At 39.3% G+C, this 18704-nt stretch overlaps 2 protein-coding genes across 2 annotated transcripts; one reads left to right on the top strand and one right to left on the bottom strand.

Moving 5' to 3' along the window:
• The first annotated feature begins 1818 nt into the window (after positions 1-1818).
• Positions 1819-4333, top strand: LOC146161330 (actin, muscle-like). Its single transcript, XM_083383573.1, has 5 exons — positions 1819-1950; positions 2234-2558; positions 2792-2953; positions 3481-3672; positions 4008-4333. The coding sequence occupies exons 1-5, from the start codon at positions 1819-1821 to the stop codon at positions 4331-4333; spliced, it is 1137 nt and encodes a 378-aa protein (XP_083239699.1).
• Positions 4334-5159: 826 nt separating this feature from the next.
• LOC146161329 (P-selectin-like) lies at positions 5160-17822 on the bottom strand. Its single transcript, XM_083385131.1, has 15 exons — positions 17753-17822; positions 17146-17231; positions 15551-15658; positions 14678-14792; positions 13993-14124; positions 12545-12668; positions 11967-12091; positions 10204-10416; positions 9591-9785; positions 8335-8532; positions 7697-7876; positions 7193-7304; positions 6431-6579; positions 5874-6055; positions 5160-5463 (listed from the first exon to the last, which is right to left on the bottom strand). The coding sequence occupies exons 1-15, from the start codon at positions 17820-17822 to the stop codon at positions 5242-5244; spliced, it is 2211 nt and encodes a 736-aa protein (XP_083241257.1). The 3' UTR covers positions 5160-5241.
• Positions 17823-18704: the final 882 nt, after the last annotated feature.

Raw genomic sequence — 18704 nt, 5'->3', positions numbered from 1 at the left:
TTGCTGCTTTGCGTGTGTTTTTGCGATGTGGGCAGGCGCCAGTTCGAAAAATGTAATCAGATTCGCCGTACTGCACCGCGCAACTTGGAAAACTGGTTTATGCGGTCAAATTTCCGATTCCATGTGGTGGTTTTCATTCTGTGATCCGTTACAATTAGATGAAATATTTGGGTAGTTTCCATACACTAAAGTTAAGTGTTTTGTTCGAGCGCTTGTCGCAAACTCTTTGGCACGATTGGTGGCGACCAAACACGTCCTTTCTTTCCGCACGATGGCTGACCATGTGACTGTCTTACATGATAAAGATATGACAAAATATCGTTTCTTGAGACGCTACAGAAGACTGCTGTTAACTCATATGCTTTATCTTTGGAAAAAACAATACTATCAATCTATGTGTGTTTTGAGAAAAATATACATATTTTAGCTAAACGTGGTATAAACGATTTGTCTATCGAAATGCTAAAACCTAAAGAGCTTGAAGACCCATAATACGTTGTTAAATATATGTACTACCCTAAAAAGCATCGTTAGTGTCTAAAGCACGATAAGAAACAAAAAAAAATTAAAACATTATTTTAAAAACGACAAGTAAATCTGCTGAAATCGCCCAACAACGATTACACCCATTGGCCAAGTAGGTTTCAGACTTGAAAGAAAAAAAAATGGTCAAAATGCTCAATTTTATCGCTGATGTCCGTGGTAAAATTGCAACTTAATTTAGCTAGGCATTGGACTTACACTTTCTACGCAATGTTTGCGAAAACTCGCATGTAAAAATATTTTCTGTTTTTCTGATTTAGATGTTGGTATATTGCATATCAAACCGTTTTTCGAAAACATTCGAACACCCACAGATTTTAGATTATTATTTTTGTGATATCATTCTATTTTTAACGAATGTGTTCCAAACTTAGTCAGGCTTTAATTAATCATTTAAAGCAGTGTTTCTTAAAACTTTTTTTGAAGTGTCGATTTAACAGCAAAGCTTTGGCGACCAAATTGGGAACATTTTGTTTGTTTAAAGTACACAGAGCACCGATAAGACAATTCCATTGATCATTTCAAAAGTAAGATTATTATATAAGCCATGACTTCGTTGTTAAAACTCTTGCTCAGAACCAAACTCAATAAATCTAACCATGTGAAGTTGTGCAGTTGGTGAATCAATTTAGGGTCACGACACATAGAGGTAGAGAACATTGATCTAAAGCTACAGTACATAGCTTTTACACACACTCGATAAGGAAATTGTTTGTTGTCTGTTATAAAGTTTTTAAAAACTATTTACTTTCAAAACATTGGGAAATTTCGCCACGCAACGTTGAACCATTGTCTTAATTTTACCAACACGTTAAATGCTCGCCATTGCAAAACACCATATTAGGAATGGAGAACGTATATTTTGTCACCTTGATATTGTGTCGCCCTGCATTGTGGCGGGTGCGACAGGCAGCTGTCTTAGCAGCTAGCCGCCTGCTGTCTTTTTTCGCCTCTCTTTCCCTATATAACCGTCCGGGCCACGCTCTGCAAGACACGCAGTTAAGTCAGCAGCAACCAAGCATCTTCCAGCAAACCAATTGTCTTCTTCTTAGTTTAAAGCTACCACAAGGTAAGTTATCGGCATTTACTTATAAACTGGCGCCACACTGTTCTTGTTTATTATAAACTTGCGCCATATTAGTTTAAAAAACAAGCTAAAGACGATAGTTAAACAGCAGTCGTAAAAAGGCGACATGCCTTGTATAAATGCTGATGTAAAAATGTATAATAATTTATATCTATATTTTTGCATATACTTTTTTAGAATTCTACAACATGTCGGACTCTGAAGCCGATGAAACCGCTCTGGTGTGCGACAACGGATCCGGATTGGTGAAGTCTGGCTTTGCTGGTGATGACGCGCCAAGAGCTGTCTTTCCCTCCATCGTCGGAAGACCAAGACATCAGGTTTAAACGATTTTTTAATAAAGTTTAATTATAGCGAATCAGCTCCTCTTGCTCTGAAAGGCCTGTCGATAGCAGAGGACAGGCCAACGACTGAACGCTTTCTAAAGCAAAAATTTAAACAAATATTTAAAAAATTTCCACATTTTGTATTTAAATACAGATCCCACATTTATTGGAACTTTTGGCCCGATTCAGTGAACCAAATAGACCAAATAAAGAGTACCGTCCTTATCATAACACGTCCAGGCTTTAAGACCTAACTTGTTCTGTGTGTGTTATGCAGGGTGTCATGGTCGGCATGGGCCAAAAAGACAGCTACGTCGGCGACGAGGCTCAGAGCAAGCGAGGTATCCTCACCCTCAAGTATCCCATCGAGCACGGAATCATCACCAACTGGGATGACATGGAGAAGATCTGGCATCACACCTTCTATAACGAGCTGCGCGTCGCCCCAGAAGAGCACCCAACACTGCTCACCGAGGCCCCTCTTAACCCCAAAGCCAACCGTGAGAAGATGACACAGATCATGTTCGAGACCTTCAACGTACCAGCCATGTACGTCGCCATCCAGGCCGTGCTATCGCTGTACGCTTCAGGCAGAACAACAGGTAAATTGGCAACTAATACAGTAGTTTTAGGGTCTATGCATGTTCCAGTACGATCGTTTTTTAGTGTTTCTCCACATGAAAGATCGAAATAGTATCACAACTGGTTTTTTTCCAAAACAATAATGCATTTTTGGTGGCTTTTAATTTCTTAAAGACCCGAAAGGTTAGTTTGCTTCGAATTTCTCTAAATTCTTTCATGATTTAAGTAATTTTTACTTATGTTTTTACCCCAGGTATTGTTCTTGACGCTGGCGACGGTGTCTCCCACAACGTTCCTATCTACGAGGGTTACGCCCTCCCGCACGCCATCGCCCGGTTGGATTTGGCCGGACGAGATCTCACCGATTACCTCATGAAGATCCTTACCGAGCGTGGATACTCCTTTGTCACCACTGGTAAATATATTGTTTGAGTAAATTGGTTTCTTTATTTGTTTCACTATTCGTAATTTAGAACGCTCACAAACATTAGTTTGCAGAAATTAACCTCATAAAAAATTTCAAAAGTTATGCTCTGCTTAGAAATTAAACCTTTCTTAAACCGGAAATTTATTTTCTTATTTTACCTATCTTTACAATAGAAATTCGTGCATCGTATCATTACAATAGAAATTCGTGCAGCAACTCAATAGAGTTTTGATCAACAACTCAAAGAGAGTTTTGATCAAATCTTTTTTTGCCCTGTGAATCATTGACCTATTTATTTAAAAAAATATTTTTAGTTGAAATTAAAACCGCAAAGTTTCTTCAAAGGAGATATGTTTAAATTATTACTACTTCATTAATTTGTACCGTACTAGACCGTCGGTCCAAGATAAAGAACGCCAATCTCAAACCCCTTTGCTTGATTTTTTGAGTCACAAAACGTCCACAATATCACACATGCTTGTCTTAACCTAAAACAAATTCGTGGCACTTCGCAGCCGAGCGTGAGATCGTTCGCGACATCAAGGAGAAGCTTTGTTACGTCGCCCTCGACTTCGAACAGGAGATGGCCACCGCCGCATCTTCCACCTCCCTCGAGAAGAGCTACGAGCTTCCCGACGGCCAGGTCATCACCATCGGCAACGAGCGATTCCGATGCCCGGAGACTCTCTTCCAGCCTTCTTTCATCGGTGAGTTGAAGAAGCGTATTTAAAGTTGAAAAACTTTGAGAAGCGGTAGATTGCGCTGGTTTGCTATTGTAATTATAGCATCGTTGGTAAATAATCCTGTGCATCCTATTATAAGAACCTGATTACCGGTAGTACTCTATCCGTTATTTTTGAATAGTCTTTCAAAATAAAATAAGCCTTAAAACCTTGGAGTAACGATTTATCGCTTTTAAATCCAAATTATGGTCGTTATTTGTTTGCAAAGGGTATAGGTAGGAAACTTATGGTGGTTATTAGTATTTAATAACGTTTTTTCTACACCCATGCTTATCGTGTCATTTTGCTATTCACGAAAGGTATGGAATCTGCCGGTATCCACGAGACCACCTACAACTCGATCATGAAGTGCGACATCGACATCCGCAAGGATCTTTACGCCAACAACGTCCTCTCAGGAGGAACCACCATGTATCCCGGTATCGCCGACAGGATGCAGAAGGAGATCACTGCTCTTGCTCCGAGCACCATGAAGATCAAGATCATCGCTCCTCCTGAGCGCAAGTACTCCGTATGGATCGGAGGTTCCATCCTCGCATCTCTCTCCACCTTCCAACAGATGTGGATCACAAAGGCAGAATACGACGAAGCCGGTCCCTCAATCGTCCACCGAAAATGCTTCTAATTTCGAATCGCACCACCCAAAATAAACTATTTATTGCACCCTGCCTTTGTCGTCATAAGGCAATCTTGTAAACAAAGACAATATAATTCTTGGATTTTTTTTCAATATTTGATACTTGCTTATAAACATAACAGTTAAATTTAGGGTCTACAATTACACGTGGTAGATAATAATATAAAACATCGTTGATAGTAATATCATTTATTGCACAAAAATACAATGGTTTAAAAATTTCAAAAAACCATTAAGTAGCCGAGAAAAATAATTCTGGACTATACAACAATACTTCAAAAACACAAGAAAAACACTTTTAAATTAAACATACTCTGAACCAAATAAAAAAGGAGACAAGACAAAACAAAAATATTTTTTACAAAGTTGACTTAGCCAATATATCTTTTGATTTTAAAACTTATTTCAAACGGAATTTCCAAAATCGAAACATTCACTAAGATAAAGGTATGGAATCTCATCAAGGTCTATACAGTGTACATCAAACAATTTTTGTTTCAAGTTTTTTTGTGATGTGGCACATTAAGAACGGGAATATAAGAATGAAATTGGAGTCAAGCAGATTTGCTTGAGGTACGCTATTTGTGGAGGTATTTTTAGCTGAACATTTAACGAAGACTTGAAGAAATATACTGGGGTTGGAACATAAGGACAAGTCGTTTTTCTTCACAAACGGAACTCAGCGGACACGACAATTTTTTGGCTTCTCAAACAAAACAAAACAAAACAAACGCATAACCCCCAAAAAACAGATTGCTTTAAGACAATGGAACAAATTCGCACGCAAATCACTTCGCCCTGGCGCGGACAGTTCACACACACATACGCGCGCCGCAAAAATCTAGCACGGCAGCGAAAGAGTCTAGTCGAGAAGCCGGAGCCCAAGCCCGACGGATTTACTCCTCGTTGTTAAGAGCGACGCCGTGCGCGTGATCGTGATTTCTATGCAGGCAAGTGCGCTGCCGACAGAGGCGCTTCTTCATCAGGTCCAGAACCAGGTCGGTCCATAGCGACACGCAGCGACCGCGCCGGAGCGTGGTAAAGGAGCCCTCGCCGGCGATCGAGTTGAGAAGGCCTTCGACGTCGCCGCCTCGATCCTCGTATCCAACCGCCATTATCTGCGCAAAATTACCAGTTAAGGATTTAATTCTATTCCTTGATTTGGCTTGTTTACCTTGCTGTGTTATGGCTTTTTCGAGGGGCATTTATTACCAGGCGATGGAAAACACTTTTGAAATCAAGTGTTGAGGTTTTTAGCCGTTAAGATAAACAAATATCGCAATTAGTAAAAGGCGCTAAAAATTACGTTGTGTTTAGTTGTCGTTGTTTATTCGATATTTGCCAATTGGTGGCTTTCGACAAGCTGTCTATGTTCTCTATACTGATTTACTTAAAAAAACAAATATATAGGAGGCAAACACAGTTAAATATTTTTTGGAAAAGTCAAGTCAACAATGTTGATGCTGTTTAATCGTTGTCATCCATTTAGGAAGTTAAAGAAGACTAAATAACCAGCTTCGGTGCTTACCTCGTAATTGTGGCTGAGCTGGTCCGCGGCGGATTGAACCAGTACAGTGTTGTGCGAAGCTGGTGTCTTGCTGGTGGTGAACACCATAACGGACGACTGCTGGTCTGCAGAACCACCGACTCGGGGCGCAAGGTTCTCGAAATAACTTGGTACTTCGTTTAGAGCAGTGTGAAGTGAAGATGCTGATCGAAAGAAAACAGGTTAAAATGGTTTTGAGAATCAGTTTATATGCCTTATCAATGTGTTTGTTCTTTTTATAAAAGAGTTCTTCAAGTGAAAAAATTAAAAAAAGTAACATTGTTCTTGTATCATATTACTTTTTCAATAACGACCTCCATTTATTGAAAATACTTTTATTTTATTTTTATGCTTTTTTAGGCGAATGAGGTTGACTTTGGATTATTTATTTCATTTTTACATAGAAAGATGAAAATCGTTCCAGGAATTACTAAAAGTCGCAATAGCTTTTTTGTCACAAACGAAAATAAGATTTCACAAAAACACATAAAATAAAAAAAAATACATTAAAACACAAAAGTGTTATGTTATATGCCCACCTCCTTTGACCTCCCTGAACCTTATGCGCTGCAGACTGCCGACCAGCTGCTCTGAGTTGCTGGTGAAATTGATGAAGTGGGAGTGCTTGGCTGAATCGCTGAACGGTAGGACAGCAATGCGCAGAGATTCGTCGCCAAGGACAAGGTTACTGCAAGTGAGCAAGGGAAGATAAGGTTGCTGTCACAGTACGGTTTAATATGAGTAGATGCTAGTTTCGCAGTATATACGGTAAAATGCCCGGTCTAGATATAGTCGAAATTTCTTCAGCTGCTCTATTTACGCTATTCTGGGGTTATTAAACTGGGGTTCATGGGCCCCTTGGTGGTCCATTAACTAGTTTTAGGGGTCCATTAAGGCCTAATTGAAATATTAGTGTATATTTAAAAAGCATTTAATTTTTCCAAAAAAAACAGTTTTATTAAAAATATAACGGTTTTACATCGACTTTCTATAGACTACATTTCACTTTCACATTTTTTCGACCGAAATCACAGATTTATGAAAGTCTACTTGTATGGTGACGTCAATTTATGTTGTCCTTTATTTAATTTTCTTGCCTACCGTGGTTCACTCGAAACAAAAAAATATTTAATGGGGTTCCCGGTAAAAAAGTTTAAGAACCCTGCGCTATAGTCTTTGCCGCTGAAACATTATAAAGGCCTTATATTTCCCGAAATATAACGCATGTTATGTTAGCCATATAGATAGCTTCCTTTCAAGCTTTAAATACTCTGAAAGTAGGAAGGTCGATTTTGTCTTACCTGAGCAAGTCGATCACCACAGAAACAAATCCGTTCCAATCCTTCATCGTCATTTCGTTGGAAGCTTCGAGAAGTATGAGCAAGTTGCCAGGAACGATCGGCGGGCATAAGGCTGTTTAAAAAAAATATTATATTTAACACCTTTCTTAAGCCGGGGTCATCTAAATTCAATGACTTAATGGTCATACAAGCAGACTTTAGTTGCGTTAAAGTTAACTTTTTAATTTTGGGGTATTGTTAAAGGGCTATTAAAGCGTGAATGAAGTTAGATGACTAAAGTATTAAAAATATTTTGCAATATGATTTAAGTTTAATTAAGTCGTTTTAACAAACAACGATTAATCCCAGCAGTCTAAATAATTTCCCTAGCAAATCAAACTTAAATCATTAGTCTTGTCTGAATAAGTCCAACCTAAGGCTTTGTCAATACGATTAGAGTCAACTTAAGTCAATTGAAATAGCGACTTGTAGGTGTAAACAAGGGGTTATGGTTGAAATACTTACGCTCGCAGCAGGCTGGCTGGGAATCATAGGTCTGATCCGGCTGACACTTGTTCTTGCAGTAGTTGTCGGGCATCAACGAATAGTTGTTGTCGCAGGTGAATTGGCACTCAGATCCGATTGCGTTGCCGTTGGTGCAATTGACGGTACCATGCGGAATGCTCTGCACCGGGCAGCGTTTCTCTGTAAAAACGAAAACCTTGTTTTCGATTCGACAGTTGGAGCGATTATGCGATGCCGAATTAGGAATAAGAAATGTATTAATAAAGAACATAAAATACGTTTGTTAGAAATTTACTCAAACCATCTGTTTTTGAGACAAAAGCAATGTGTAAAAATTCAGGATTTAATTTTTGCCATATTTAAAATATGTCTATACCCCATTAAACTGCTATGAAAGAAAAAAATAACTTATAGTGTAAATGCAATAATGTCCATTTAGCAGACATTTCGTGATGGCAAAAGGCAACTTGTGCATAGAGCTATTTTATTGAAAAAAAAAACAACAGTAATTGTTTAACCTCTCCCCATGACCCGCAAAATATTCGCGCCGTCATAAGGTCTTTAAAGCAAGGGAACAAACAAACTACCACTGGTTTAAGCCTAACTTATAGCACAGGTTTTACCAGGAAAACACATACCTTCGCAAGTTGGAACGTCGTGCGTCCAAGCCACGAACGCTTCGTCGCCTTCGCCCTGAAGACGACACTCCAAGCTGGCCTCGCCCGCCATCGTGCGGTTGCTGTCGCACACGAATTTGCACACAGTCTCGACACCAGAGGTAGCCCGAGAGCATTTCATCTGGCCGAAGTCGGGTGCGGCCAGGCGATCGCAAAACACTGCATAGAATTAAAATTGCTAATTAAAAACAGAACAGCAGTCTTATAAGGGTATACCACAAATACAGTCTGTAGCATAATGGTTGGAGGTTATAGTAAGACAATATTAAGAATATCTAAGCCCATACAGCGGTAGGGAGCATTTTGAACGTTTGAATTAACAAACTATGTTGAAAATGTTTAAAACGCTACCTAATTCTTTATGGGCTTTGATATTTCTATTATGTCTTATAAATGGAGCTGTAATTTGCCAAATCAAAGTAATGGCTAAAGATTACTGAAATCAAACCAGAAATTTTCATTGCACAGAAACTGTACAACTATATACAGGAGTATTCGCTGGTGTTTTCCTCATACGCGGGAAACATTTTACAATGCATTGTTTTAAGTATTGTTTTATTGTTATACATATCAAAGCAGAGTTTTCTGTGAAAATAATCAAACTATGAACTCTTTGAAATGCGGTATTTGTTTGCAAATAGGAGGTTTATGTTCGTGTAATTACATCCATTCGTTGCTCGACGAAACATTGTTTGTTTTATGGGAAACACATAGGTCAAAACGAAACGTAGGGAGAATGGCAACTAAGATCTGACGCTTAATATTATTGGCGTAAATTTATTTTCAGTTGTCGCTGTGGAACGTGACAAAGCGTCGTTTTTGACATTTGAAGGACAGCGGGTTTTCGAGGTCACAAGAAACAGAAGCACGTGTTTTGGGTGGCCACGGTTTATGGGAAAGGTTGAAGTGCTGCCAGGTCGAAAGTCATTGGCCGGGGAAAAGGTCAAGTTTATTTGGCATCACACATTGTTATACAAACGTTGGGTTCAAATCGGTGTTACGCGAATGCTAGTCCGGATTTGCAGGGCGGATAATTATCGACCTAAAATATCAAACAAATGTGGTTGGGTTGGTCGCTGAAATATTGGCGACTGATTTACCGCATGACTACGAACCAAAGTTTTACCGTAACCTTGTGTGAATATGCCTATGTGAAAAGTTAGCGTGGAACGTTGTGAAATCTTTACGCTGCCAGACATCTAAAGTGTTTGACTCACATTCGCGTTTGCAAACGGGAAACTTCATGTTCCACCTAGCGGAATTGTTCAGACCGATAATGCACCGCAAGATGGCCTCTCCCTCCAGGACGTATCCCTCGTCGTTGCAGCTGAATTCACAAATCTCATCAGAACCGTTTCCTTTGCACGAGACCCGTCCGTGCTCCAACCGCAAAGGGCGAGGATGGCATTGGGCTGCAAATACAAACAGAGTCCGTTTTAATCGGTTAGTTAAAATTGCCAAAATATAAACACTAGGATGAGCAAACAAACTTGTTTTATAAGTGGCAATGACAATATGCTTGCGAAATATGCTTTTATTAATATGTATTAGCTAAGCCATTTACGCTTAAAAACAATTCTGAAAATCATTCGTGGAAACTTTAAACTGGGATATATATATAAAACATATAAGTTGAACAATCGAAAAACATAATTAAATAATAGGAAAAAGCTGTTTCGATTTTAAAACAAATAGCAGTGCAGAGAGGTTGAAATTGAATAGCCTATATAAGTTTACATGTCATTTCTCCTATGTGACAATACCTTCATATTTCCCTTTATAAAACAAAAAACAAAACGCAAAGCTTCAGCTTTTCACGTTGTGACTCACGTTTACAGCTGCCCGTCACTTCTTTCCAGTTTAGTTGACCCTTGTTTCCCACGCACTTTGTGGTCAGCTGTCCAGTGGGCATCCAGCCCTCGTTGCACTCATAGTTGCACTCTGTGTTGCGCTCGTAGGTATTTGCTTTCTCGTGATTGCAAAAGGCCTGGGCGTGGGCAACCTTCGGCATGTTCTCGTCGGTGCAGACTCCGTTCTTCAGGTCTGCGGCAGAAGAAGCGTGTTTTACTAATATTGCAGCTGCTGATTTTTAGGATGTTGGGTTGTTTTGGGATTTTCGGGTAATTTTCGATAGGAAATTTGGTGTTGATGGCCGACTCAAGCGTAATTGTTGATCAATTTGTTGCGAGTGAAATGGTTTTGCTGTTGGACTACGAAGAGAGTAAGTGACTATTTGAAATCGTAAGGTTTAGAGTAGCAGTCATGCTCCCTGAATTCCTTATTTCTCAACTCAAGTTTGCCGTCTACAAATCATCTGCTAACAATTTTAATTAGACAAATTCGGCCACAAGCATTTGAGATTTTTTATCAAAATTATCCTAGTTGTTAAATTTTGTTGTTGGCTGACAGATTGCATGATGATTGGTAGTTAACGCTTAGGAGTGTTAAAAATGTCTATTTTACTATCGATCACTAAAAAACGAAGAATGTGTAGTGGTTCACATAACATAAAATCGATTCATAGTATATTGATTACGTTCCAATTTCTACATATTTTCATTAATATCGGCAAATTTGCAAATATCCAGCCAATCAATAAGTCCTGCAAAGATGGCTACACTTGGCCATTTCGAAGGGCCAAAGTAAAGAACAATTATACCGCTAGTTTAAAGTCGGAAATGGCATTCGAATTACCAATTTTAATGACGTCATAAGCCTATCAATTACTGCAAATATTTCATCACAACGCCACATTGTCTTGGCTTATTGTAATTCCAAACTGCAGTTGTCACGCCAACCAGGATTATTCGTTAATTGCATCAAAAGCTACGGCCAAGAGATAATCAGCGAATGCCACCACCATGACGCAATAAAGCCCTGGCCGGTGATAACCTTATGGCGTGATAGTGCTGACGCAGTGCTATTGGCCCTCGGATTTTATGAAATATTTCCGGAAAACACCCGGTTTTAAGCTCGTGCTGAAAGAGGCGATCACCAATTAAAAGGTCGTAAACTCGACTTCAAGTTATTGTTTGGATTTATAGACTACACATTACACGTTGTATCACTTTTGTGCTGCGCAATAAAAAGCTATTACATCATTATATTTAAAGGGAATAACTTATATGAAAATGTAAAATAAAAACCTTTTTAAAAGTTCATTAGGATTACAAAAACTTTCTTATGATAAACGAAACTTTCGAAAAATCGCATTACCATTTTTTGGCTAAATAGGTTTTATCGTTTTTTTTTCTTAAGATTTAGATTCAAAAGTTATTCTTTTTTAGATTATTATTATTGAGCGATATTATATTGTGTTGGATTTTAAACTAGAACACGACGAAAGAAGTTGGCCCATGAGCCACGATTTGGACAATCTTGCTTTATGGCTTTCCATATATACGTAATGAGTTGCACAACACTCTGTTAGACAAATGTAAGGTCGAGTCAATTTTGATTTATATTTGGAGTCTGTTGACGAGCGCCTACCAGGAAATTTGCAAACTTTTCGTGCAGCTCAATTTGTGCAACGCTTTGATTCTAATTCGAAACAATAAATGGATAGGCGGCTTTGACAAAGTCTTATCACTTACCTTCATCGCGTGGCCCAATGAGTCTACAAGTCGGTCGCGTGTTACTCCAGGCTGCTCCCCTACCGTCCCGTTTACAGATCATCATGCGAGATCCGACCATTTCAAAACCTTCGTTACAGCCGAACCTGTCGAATAAATGTTGGATTTAGGTTGTGTTGAAAAAAAACTTTAGGAAAGAATGACAACTCTCAATGGATACATGATGAAATATGGGGCAATTAGCGCACTATTAGTTAATATTTCATTGTGCCATCTTATCATTTTTATTTCCGTTCCAAATGTCTGACAACACTGGTCGAAATTTTTAAGCGAAACCTTAACCGGTGACGTCAAGAGTGTTTTCAAGCTGCGTGATTGACGTCAGCGGTTAATGCACGTGTGATTTCTGCGCTAAGTAACGGCTCGTTAATTGCGAGTCGTGTTCAATGCTCTCGCCAAATAAACGCCATTCTAACGAGGTGTTCCGGCGCACAGACAATAACTTATGGCGACGCTTTACTATCAGTTCCGCTCTTTGGTCATCATGTAAGTTGGCACCAGGCCCATGATCGTGTCAATTGGCACCAAACCCAACTGACCTGCATACGCTGCCGACCGTGATGTTCTTGGAGCATTTTAGCGTTCCGTCTTTCGGGGCAGTCGCGTTTTCGCACGAAAGTCTTTTACAGGTCGGGGTCGGACTACTCCACTTCTTGTCGTGTCCTGTGTGGATGCAAAGAAAAATGGTTAATCAATGTTAGTTCTTTGATAAGTTTTGATAGGTGAGGCCGGTGAGCCTCGCTTGTGATTTGCAAAATGCAGTTCGGATTGAAGTAATTGGAGGAAATATCTTTTAAATAGTTGTAAGAACGTTTACTGATGAACCACTAAAAAGTTGGATTTCTGTTATTGCGATAAAATTTCCCTCTGTAAACAAATGACTTTTATTTTGTATTTTATGCTCTGCTTGCAACACAATACGCAGATAGTTTTTTTAATTATAATAAGATCCACCAAAAAATTATCGAATTGAGGTTTTGGTACAAACGCATTATCTCCGATTATAAAGAACGTTGTTATTCACTGGCGGCTAAAGGTCAAGCACTCCACGATTGCGTTTAGCCTTAAGCCTGTTTACACATGCACGAATTTTAACCGTACCTGTCCCATCGCCGCAATATTAACCTTGCACATAGCGAGACTTGGCAAAACAAATAAATTTGTACTTGTGCGTTGTTTGTTTCGAAAAAAAAAACATTCCGAAGCGGCTTAGCACCAAATTCATTCTACGTCAGCATTCGAATGCGTTAGCTGCTAACAAGTCGCATTACGGACTTGGATCTGTCACTTCGACGCAAAAACAAAGAGCGGACCGCGTCGTGGCACTCTTGGCAGAATGCTAAACCGCTTGGCGAAAAGTTGAACCTGTCGAAATGCAAGTGGAAGATCTTTTGATGCGGCTTACGCTCTCAAAAGAAAAAAAGCAATGGATTGCATAAGGACTCAAAAAATTGACTCAAGGAATTCCACTTAAATGCTGAACTTCATTCCGTAGAATGGATTTCTGAGTTTGAAAACAGCTACCAACGTCCAACGTGCATTGCCCTAGCAATTCATGCTTTATGAAATCTTTTTTTAACTTTTACCCGACTTAAACTATCTGTTCAAATCTAGTCAGTTTAATTTAGATTTTTTTGTAAGCTGTTCTATAATAATATTTTCATTAAAATAGAGTTTTTGGCGCAAACCTTTAAATCACACTAAAAATAATGTTTAAAATACGTTGCCTTTTACCAACTTCATATACGATTTATAAAAAACAAACAAAATAAAAGTTATTTACGTATTATTATTATTTATTTTCTGCAAATTTCCACAAACTCATAATTTTGTTAAAAAACGGTAAGTCATGCAACAATTTGAAAAAAACATGATGTTAAAAATTCAAAAAAAAATATCTACTAGATTAAAATAAATTATATTCAACATATAAAATAAAAATTAACCAAAAAAAAAACTAATTGAGAAACGCCTCGTTTGTATTTACCGCATCTTGAAGTCGGCGATCCAATAAGGGCGTACGCGTAGTCGCACGAGAACCGACAAACGCTCCCAGCGCCTGTTCCATGGCTGCAAGAGTAGCGTCCGTGGTCGGGGGCCTTGTGGCCGTAGGGGCAAGCTGGAATTTAAGTTACAGTTAACGGAAGAAAAAAAGCGACAAAAACAGTTTGGCTGTAGGCTCTTAAATATATTTGCCAATTTTATTTTTGTTAAAAGCCTTTCCGATATGGGTTTCTTTGTATTTATATATATTTACTTTATTCAAATATATAGTTTATGAAGATACTGACGTATTTTCGTTTGTAATGTTTTTAAACCTTTGTGGATCTTTTGATGATCATTTCTGTTTGCTAATAAACATCTACTGTGATGGCTCTAATAATAGCAGCGTTTGGCCAATTTATTTGAGATTTGTTTATTCTCGGGTCGAACGGCCATCGTTGTAATATACTGATTGCAATAAAAATACAGTTAAGTTTTAACATGAAATATGTTTAAAAAAGTCGTTTCAAGCCTCAACGTGGGTGGTGTGCTTAAGTAAAAATGTTTGGCAGTTGCGAACATTTAGAAATGACCGCGCCTTAAAAAAAGCTGTCAGGCCATGAAGCCGAATAATATTGCTTGTTACACGACTTTACTAATTGCGATATCGAGCGTAAAAGTTGTCTTACTTCCAAAGCACTTTGCTTTTCCCACGTTGCAGTTGTCGGTACCGCAACAGCAACGACACACGGAGTTGATTTGGTTCGGATTGCATTGGTTGGGGCTCCAAGCAAATGCTGGATTCTAATATACAACAGAAGAAAGTAATTTCAACAGGAAAACACTTTATAACAAACGAAGTGGTACGATTTTTCCGAACTTTCCCCGACTGCCATTTTACGAGATTAGGACACACTCGTGACTGCAAATTATCATGCCGGCTTTTTTCACATGTGACGCGTCGCTTTCAGGCAATAAAACGTTCGCGTTAATTTGCAATTTGATAGCGTTCATCCAAGGACAATCGCTTCGAACAGGCGTGTGAAAGGTTAACATAAAGGCGTCCGATCTGGGCTATTACTTGGCGTTTTCGGATCAAAGCGCTCGGCCTGACCTGCAATTACAAGCCCAGATTTATATAGTACAGGCGCTAATCGCCGACTTCAATTGCGGACGCAATGTGATGGCCGCATGCCTTATACTACCAATGAAAGGTCTCGAGCGCGGGAAAACAACAAAGATCAGTTATTTTATTCCCGGGTCCACTTCTCGCCGGACAAATTCGTGACAAGAGAAAGAAATAAAGGGAATCGTACTTCGACGAACACAAGAGTACTCTTCCAGCCGCTTAACTTTTTGGTTGTTTAAAAACATATTTTTGCTGTTTAACCTTATTTGGCGGTTCGAAAGGTTTACACTTTACAGGTGTCCGCACAGTCATCGGGTAAAAATCACCCGACCGGCCGCAATCGCATTAGCGCTGGCCGCGATCGGCAAATGTTTGTTTCCAGTCCGGAGACGGTTTAAGGCAGTTGCGGACGTTTGGTTCACTTAATTTATACCTGGTCGGCATTCCTGTTGCAGGCACGATCGGACTTGCACGATTTTCGAATCACGGTGTACTTCTTGTCCCAGGTTCCGAAGCGACGGATTTCGGTCTGACACGAGTTCTGGACGAAAAGAGAAATATAGTAAGATAAAAATGAAAAACAAATAAAAACTATAGGTATAGACTTTACATGGCAAACGGCATTCGGCAACCAACACAAGCTTACTAACAAGTACTGTAAAATGTTAAGCTGTGACAATGTACTATAAGCTAATATATGGTAAAAACAGCTATTTAACTTTGTTGTGACAGTGTTAAAGATGGGAACGGAATAATCGGGGGCAATGGTGTCAGGCACCAACCATTTGTCGCTACAGCGTTAATTGCGTTAAATTTTGTCGTTTCCAGTGTTTAATTGCGCTAAGGCTGAAGATTTCCACCTTTGAAACGGGAAAACAATTAACCACAAATAAATGGACCGCCCTATATCTGTACGATCGCGGCGGTGATAACCGAATTAATAACCGGACAACAATTCCAATCGAGAAACGCGAAGGCCACGGCTATTACCGGGGCGAAACCTACGCCCACACAATATAGGCGTCACCGGCCTGTCCACTCCAACGTGCCAATCGCTCCCCGAGACCGTATAAATCGCGGAATTGAGAAATGGAGGAAATAGCGGGTTGTGGTGACTGGGTCTTTAACGAGACCGGCGTCGCCTTTCGCGAGAAAATTGGCGTCCTGAGGAAACGGCGAAATTTTGCCAGGTGCCGCTGTTTGGATGTCTGTGGGCTGATTAGTCGACTAGACAAGGTCAAGTTCGTGCCTTCTGTAACAAAAACAATGGACGCGATAGGTGCCAAGCACGACAAGGCGAGACTAGCGTGATCTCGCACAGTGATTTGATTTCCGTGTTGTTGTTTTTTCGGGCGATAAACTTACGGTGTTGTGTTATCGCGTTCTACTCCCGCGAGGGGCTTTTCCGCAAAGGCGATTATAGGCAACGGTCGCGTTTACAAAGTCATGATCCTCGCCGGCGAAGAATGGCGATGTGTGCAATCACAACAAGAGATAACACGTTATGTCGAGTAACCGCTAAAAAATGCGACAACAAACGCAACGTCTGGTGCCTGGTTTCGACCTGCACGCTAGTGATGGTCCCGTGACCGCCTCCATCCAATTGCGATGCTATTAATAATTTGCATGTGCGCGCGGAGACAAAAGGTTCGCGATCTTTTCTAAATACGTACATACTTCGCGTTTACCTCGACACATCACGATCGACAACGCCGCCTTTTATGGCCTCTATTGGCGCCGTTTTACGGCAAACTCTTTTTTTCCAGGAAAACGTAAGCACCCATGCAAATTTAACGGCCTTCGACTGGAATTTATGGCACGAGCGTGGCCGTCGTTTGCAAAAATAAACCGGCGATTTACAAAGCACGACAAACTGCTTAATTCATATTTTCTAAAAATTAGTGAGTATTTTGGTTTGTCTTTCAGGGAAACTCGAATTTCAAACTACGCAAACGTTTCGAGAAACTGTTTATTTAAAAAATTCACAATTTTTTGCAATGGTATTCAGCTCGGATTAAATTTACCAACCTGATTGTCATCGCACTTTCTTATTTTTCCTTTTCTATCGCAGTCCCAGTAGCTTCTTGCGTTGGCGCATTCCATGCAGGATAAGCCTGAAAGAAAACAAGGACATTTCATTTTATTTCATTTGGTTAAAAAAAAACAACGTTGTGTCTGTGACCGTAACAACTTTAGTAAACGAAAAAGTGTGAATATATATATGCGTTTTGAAAAGCGAACTTATTGACTGTTTACAAAGTTTTTATTAATGTATTTGGTTGTTTCTAAATTAGGCACGCCACAATTGGACGCAATTTTTCAAATGTTTATTAAATTAAATTCACACAAGTGTTTAGCTCACGTCAAATTGAGTCTCAGGGGCATCCGCTGTTGCAACACAAACACGTGAATCGCCAAATAAAAGCTGGTTTGAAATATATATTTTTTTATAACTATAGAACGATTTAGTTAACTCAAAGGATTTACACAAAAGCATTTTGCTCTCTTTGCGACTAAAAAGCTTTCACCGAAAGGGAATTTTCCACTGTATTTATTAACTTAAAAAATATATACACTTTAATTAATAAAAATTGAAAAATAATGCTATAAAATTCAAGCGAAACAAAATGCTTACCCTCGCTGGTACGAAGCAGCGTCAAAAGGTACACTACGCAAATCGCCAGGCAAAGCTGCAGAACTCTCATTTCCGGTTTCTATGTTCTGCTTAACTTCACAAACTATCTCGCAAATATATCAAAAATTTGAAAACAAGGTATACTATATTGAAAATCAAGTGTGTCACTTGAAACTTGAAAAGACGATTTGCCGTCGGACTGTGATTGCCCGCTTTATAGAGTTCGCGACCGATGGCGGTAAAGGCGGTCATCGCCGCATTTTTTCTCGCCTTTCTTCCGAAACCTGTGGCGGTTTCACGCGTGCCGTGACGTAAGCGGCTAATTGTTGAAGCGAGCGAGGGGCTTGTGTGACGTTGGCGGTGACAGCGTGAATAATCTCACGATATATTTCCCTTTGCAAAAAATTTTTACAAAATTTCAACGTCGCGATATTTTCGTTTGTAAATTAAAAAAAATTCACGAAATTCCGATGGCGCGATGGCGCGATATTTTCGTTTGCAATTTAAAAGAAATTCATAAAATTCCGATGGCGCAATATTTTCGTTTGCAATTTGAATAAAAGTTTTGGAAGCGCATTCAATGGCTAAAGCCTTTGTATTTCGTTCCTACGAGTATTTTATATTGGAAGACATTTTGCATTAATTAAGAACCAATTTTTATTGCACGAGTTTTAATGCGGAACTATACGGTTTTCATAGTTTTTAGGCTAATGTTTTATGATTAGGTGATTTTCTACACGTTTAAACTTCAACAATTTTTTTTTTTTGGCATAACCGGTTTTTCCTACAACGTTTCGTTTATAATACAGCGCCGAGTTTCACAATTCAAAAATAAAATTAAAACTTTGTGCAAATTATTGCAAAACTTTAACTTCAACCGCAAGAAATCAAGAACATTATTTTGTGCAGTGAGTTATGCATGTCGCACACCATTACACCAACGTTTCGGCGA

This window comes from Ascidiella aspersa, chromosome 3 (genome assembly GCF_963924565.1).
Source record: "Ascidiella aspersa chromosome 3, kaAscAspe10.2, whole genome shotgun sequence".
Classification (NCBI taxonomy): Eukaryota; Metazoa; Chordata; class Ascidiacea; order Phlebobranchia; family Ascidiidae; genus Ascidiella; species Ascidiella aspersa.
This window is presented reverse-complemented; position numbering and strand designations above follow the sequence as displayed.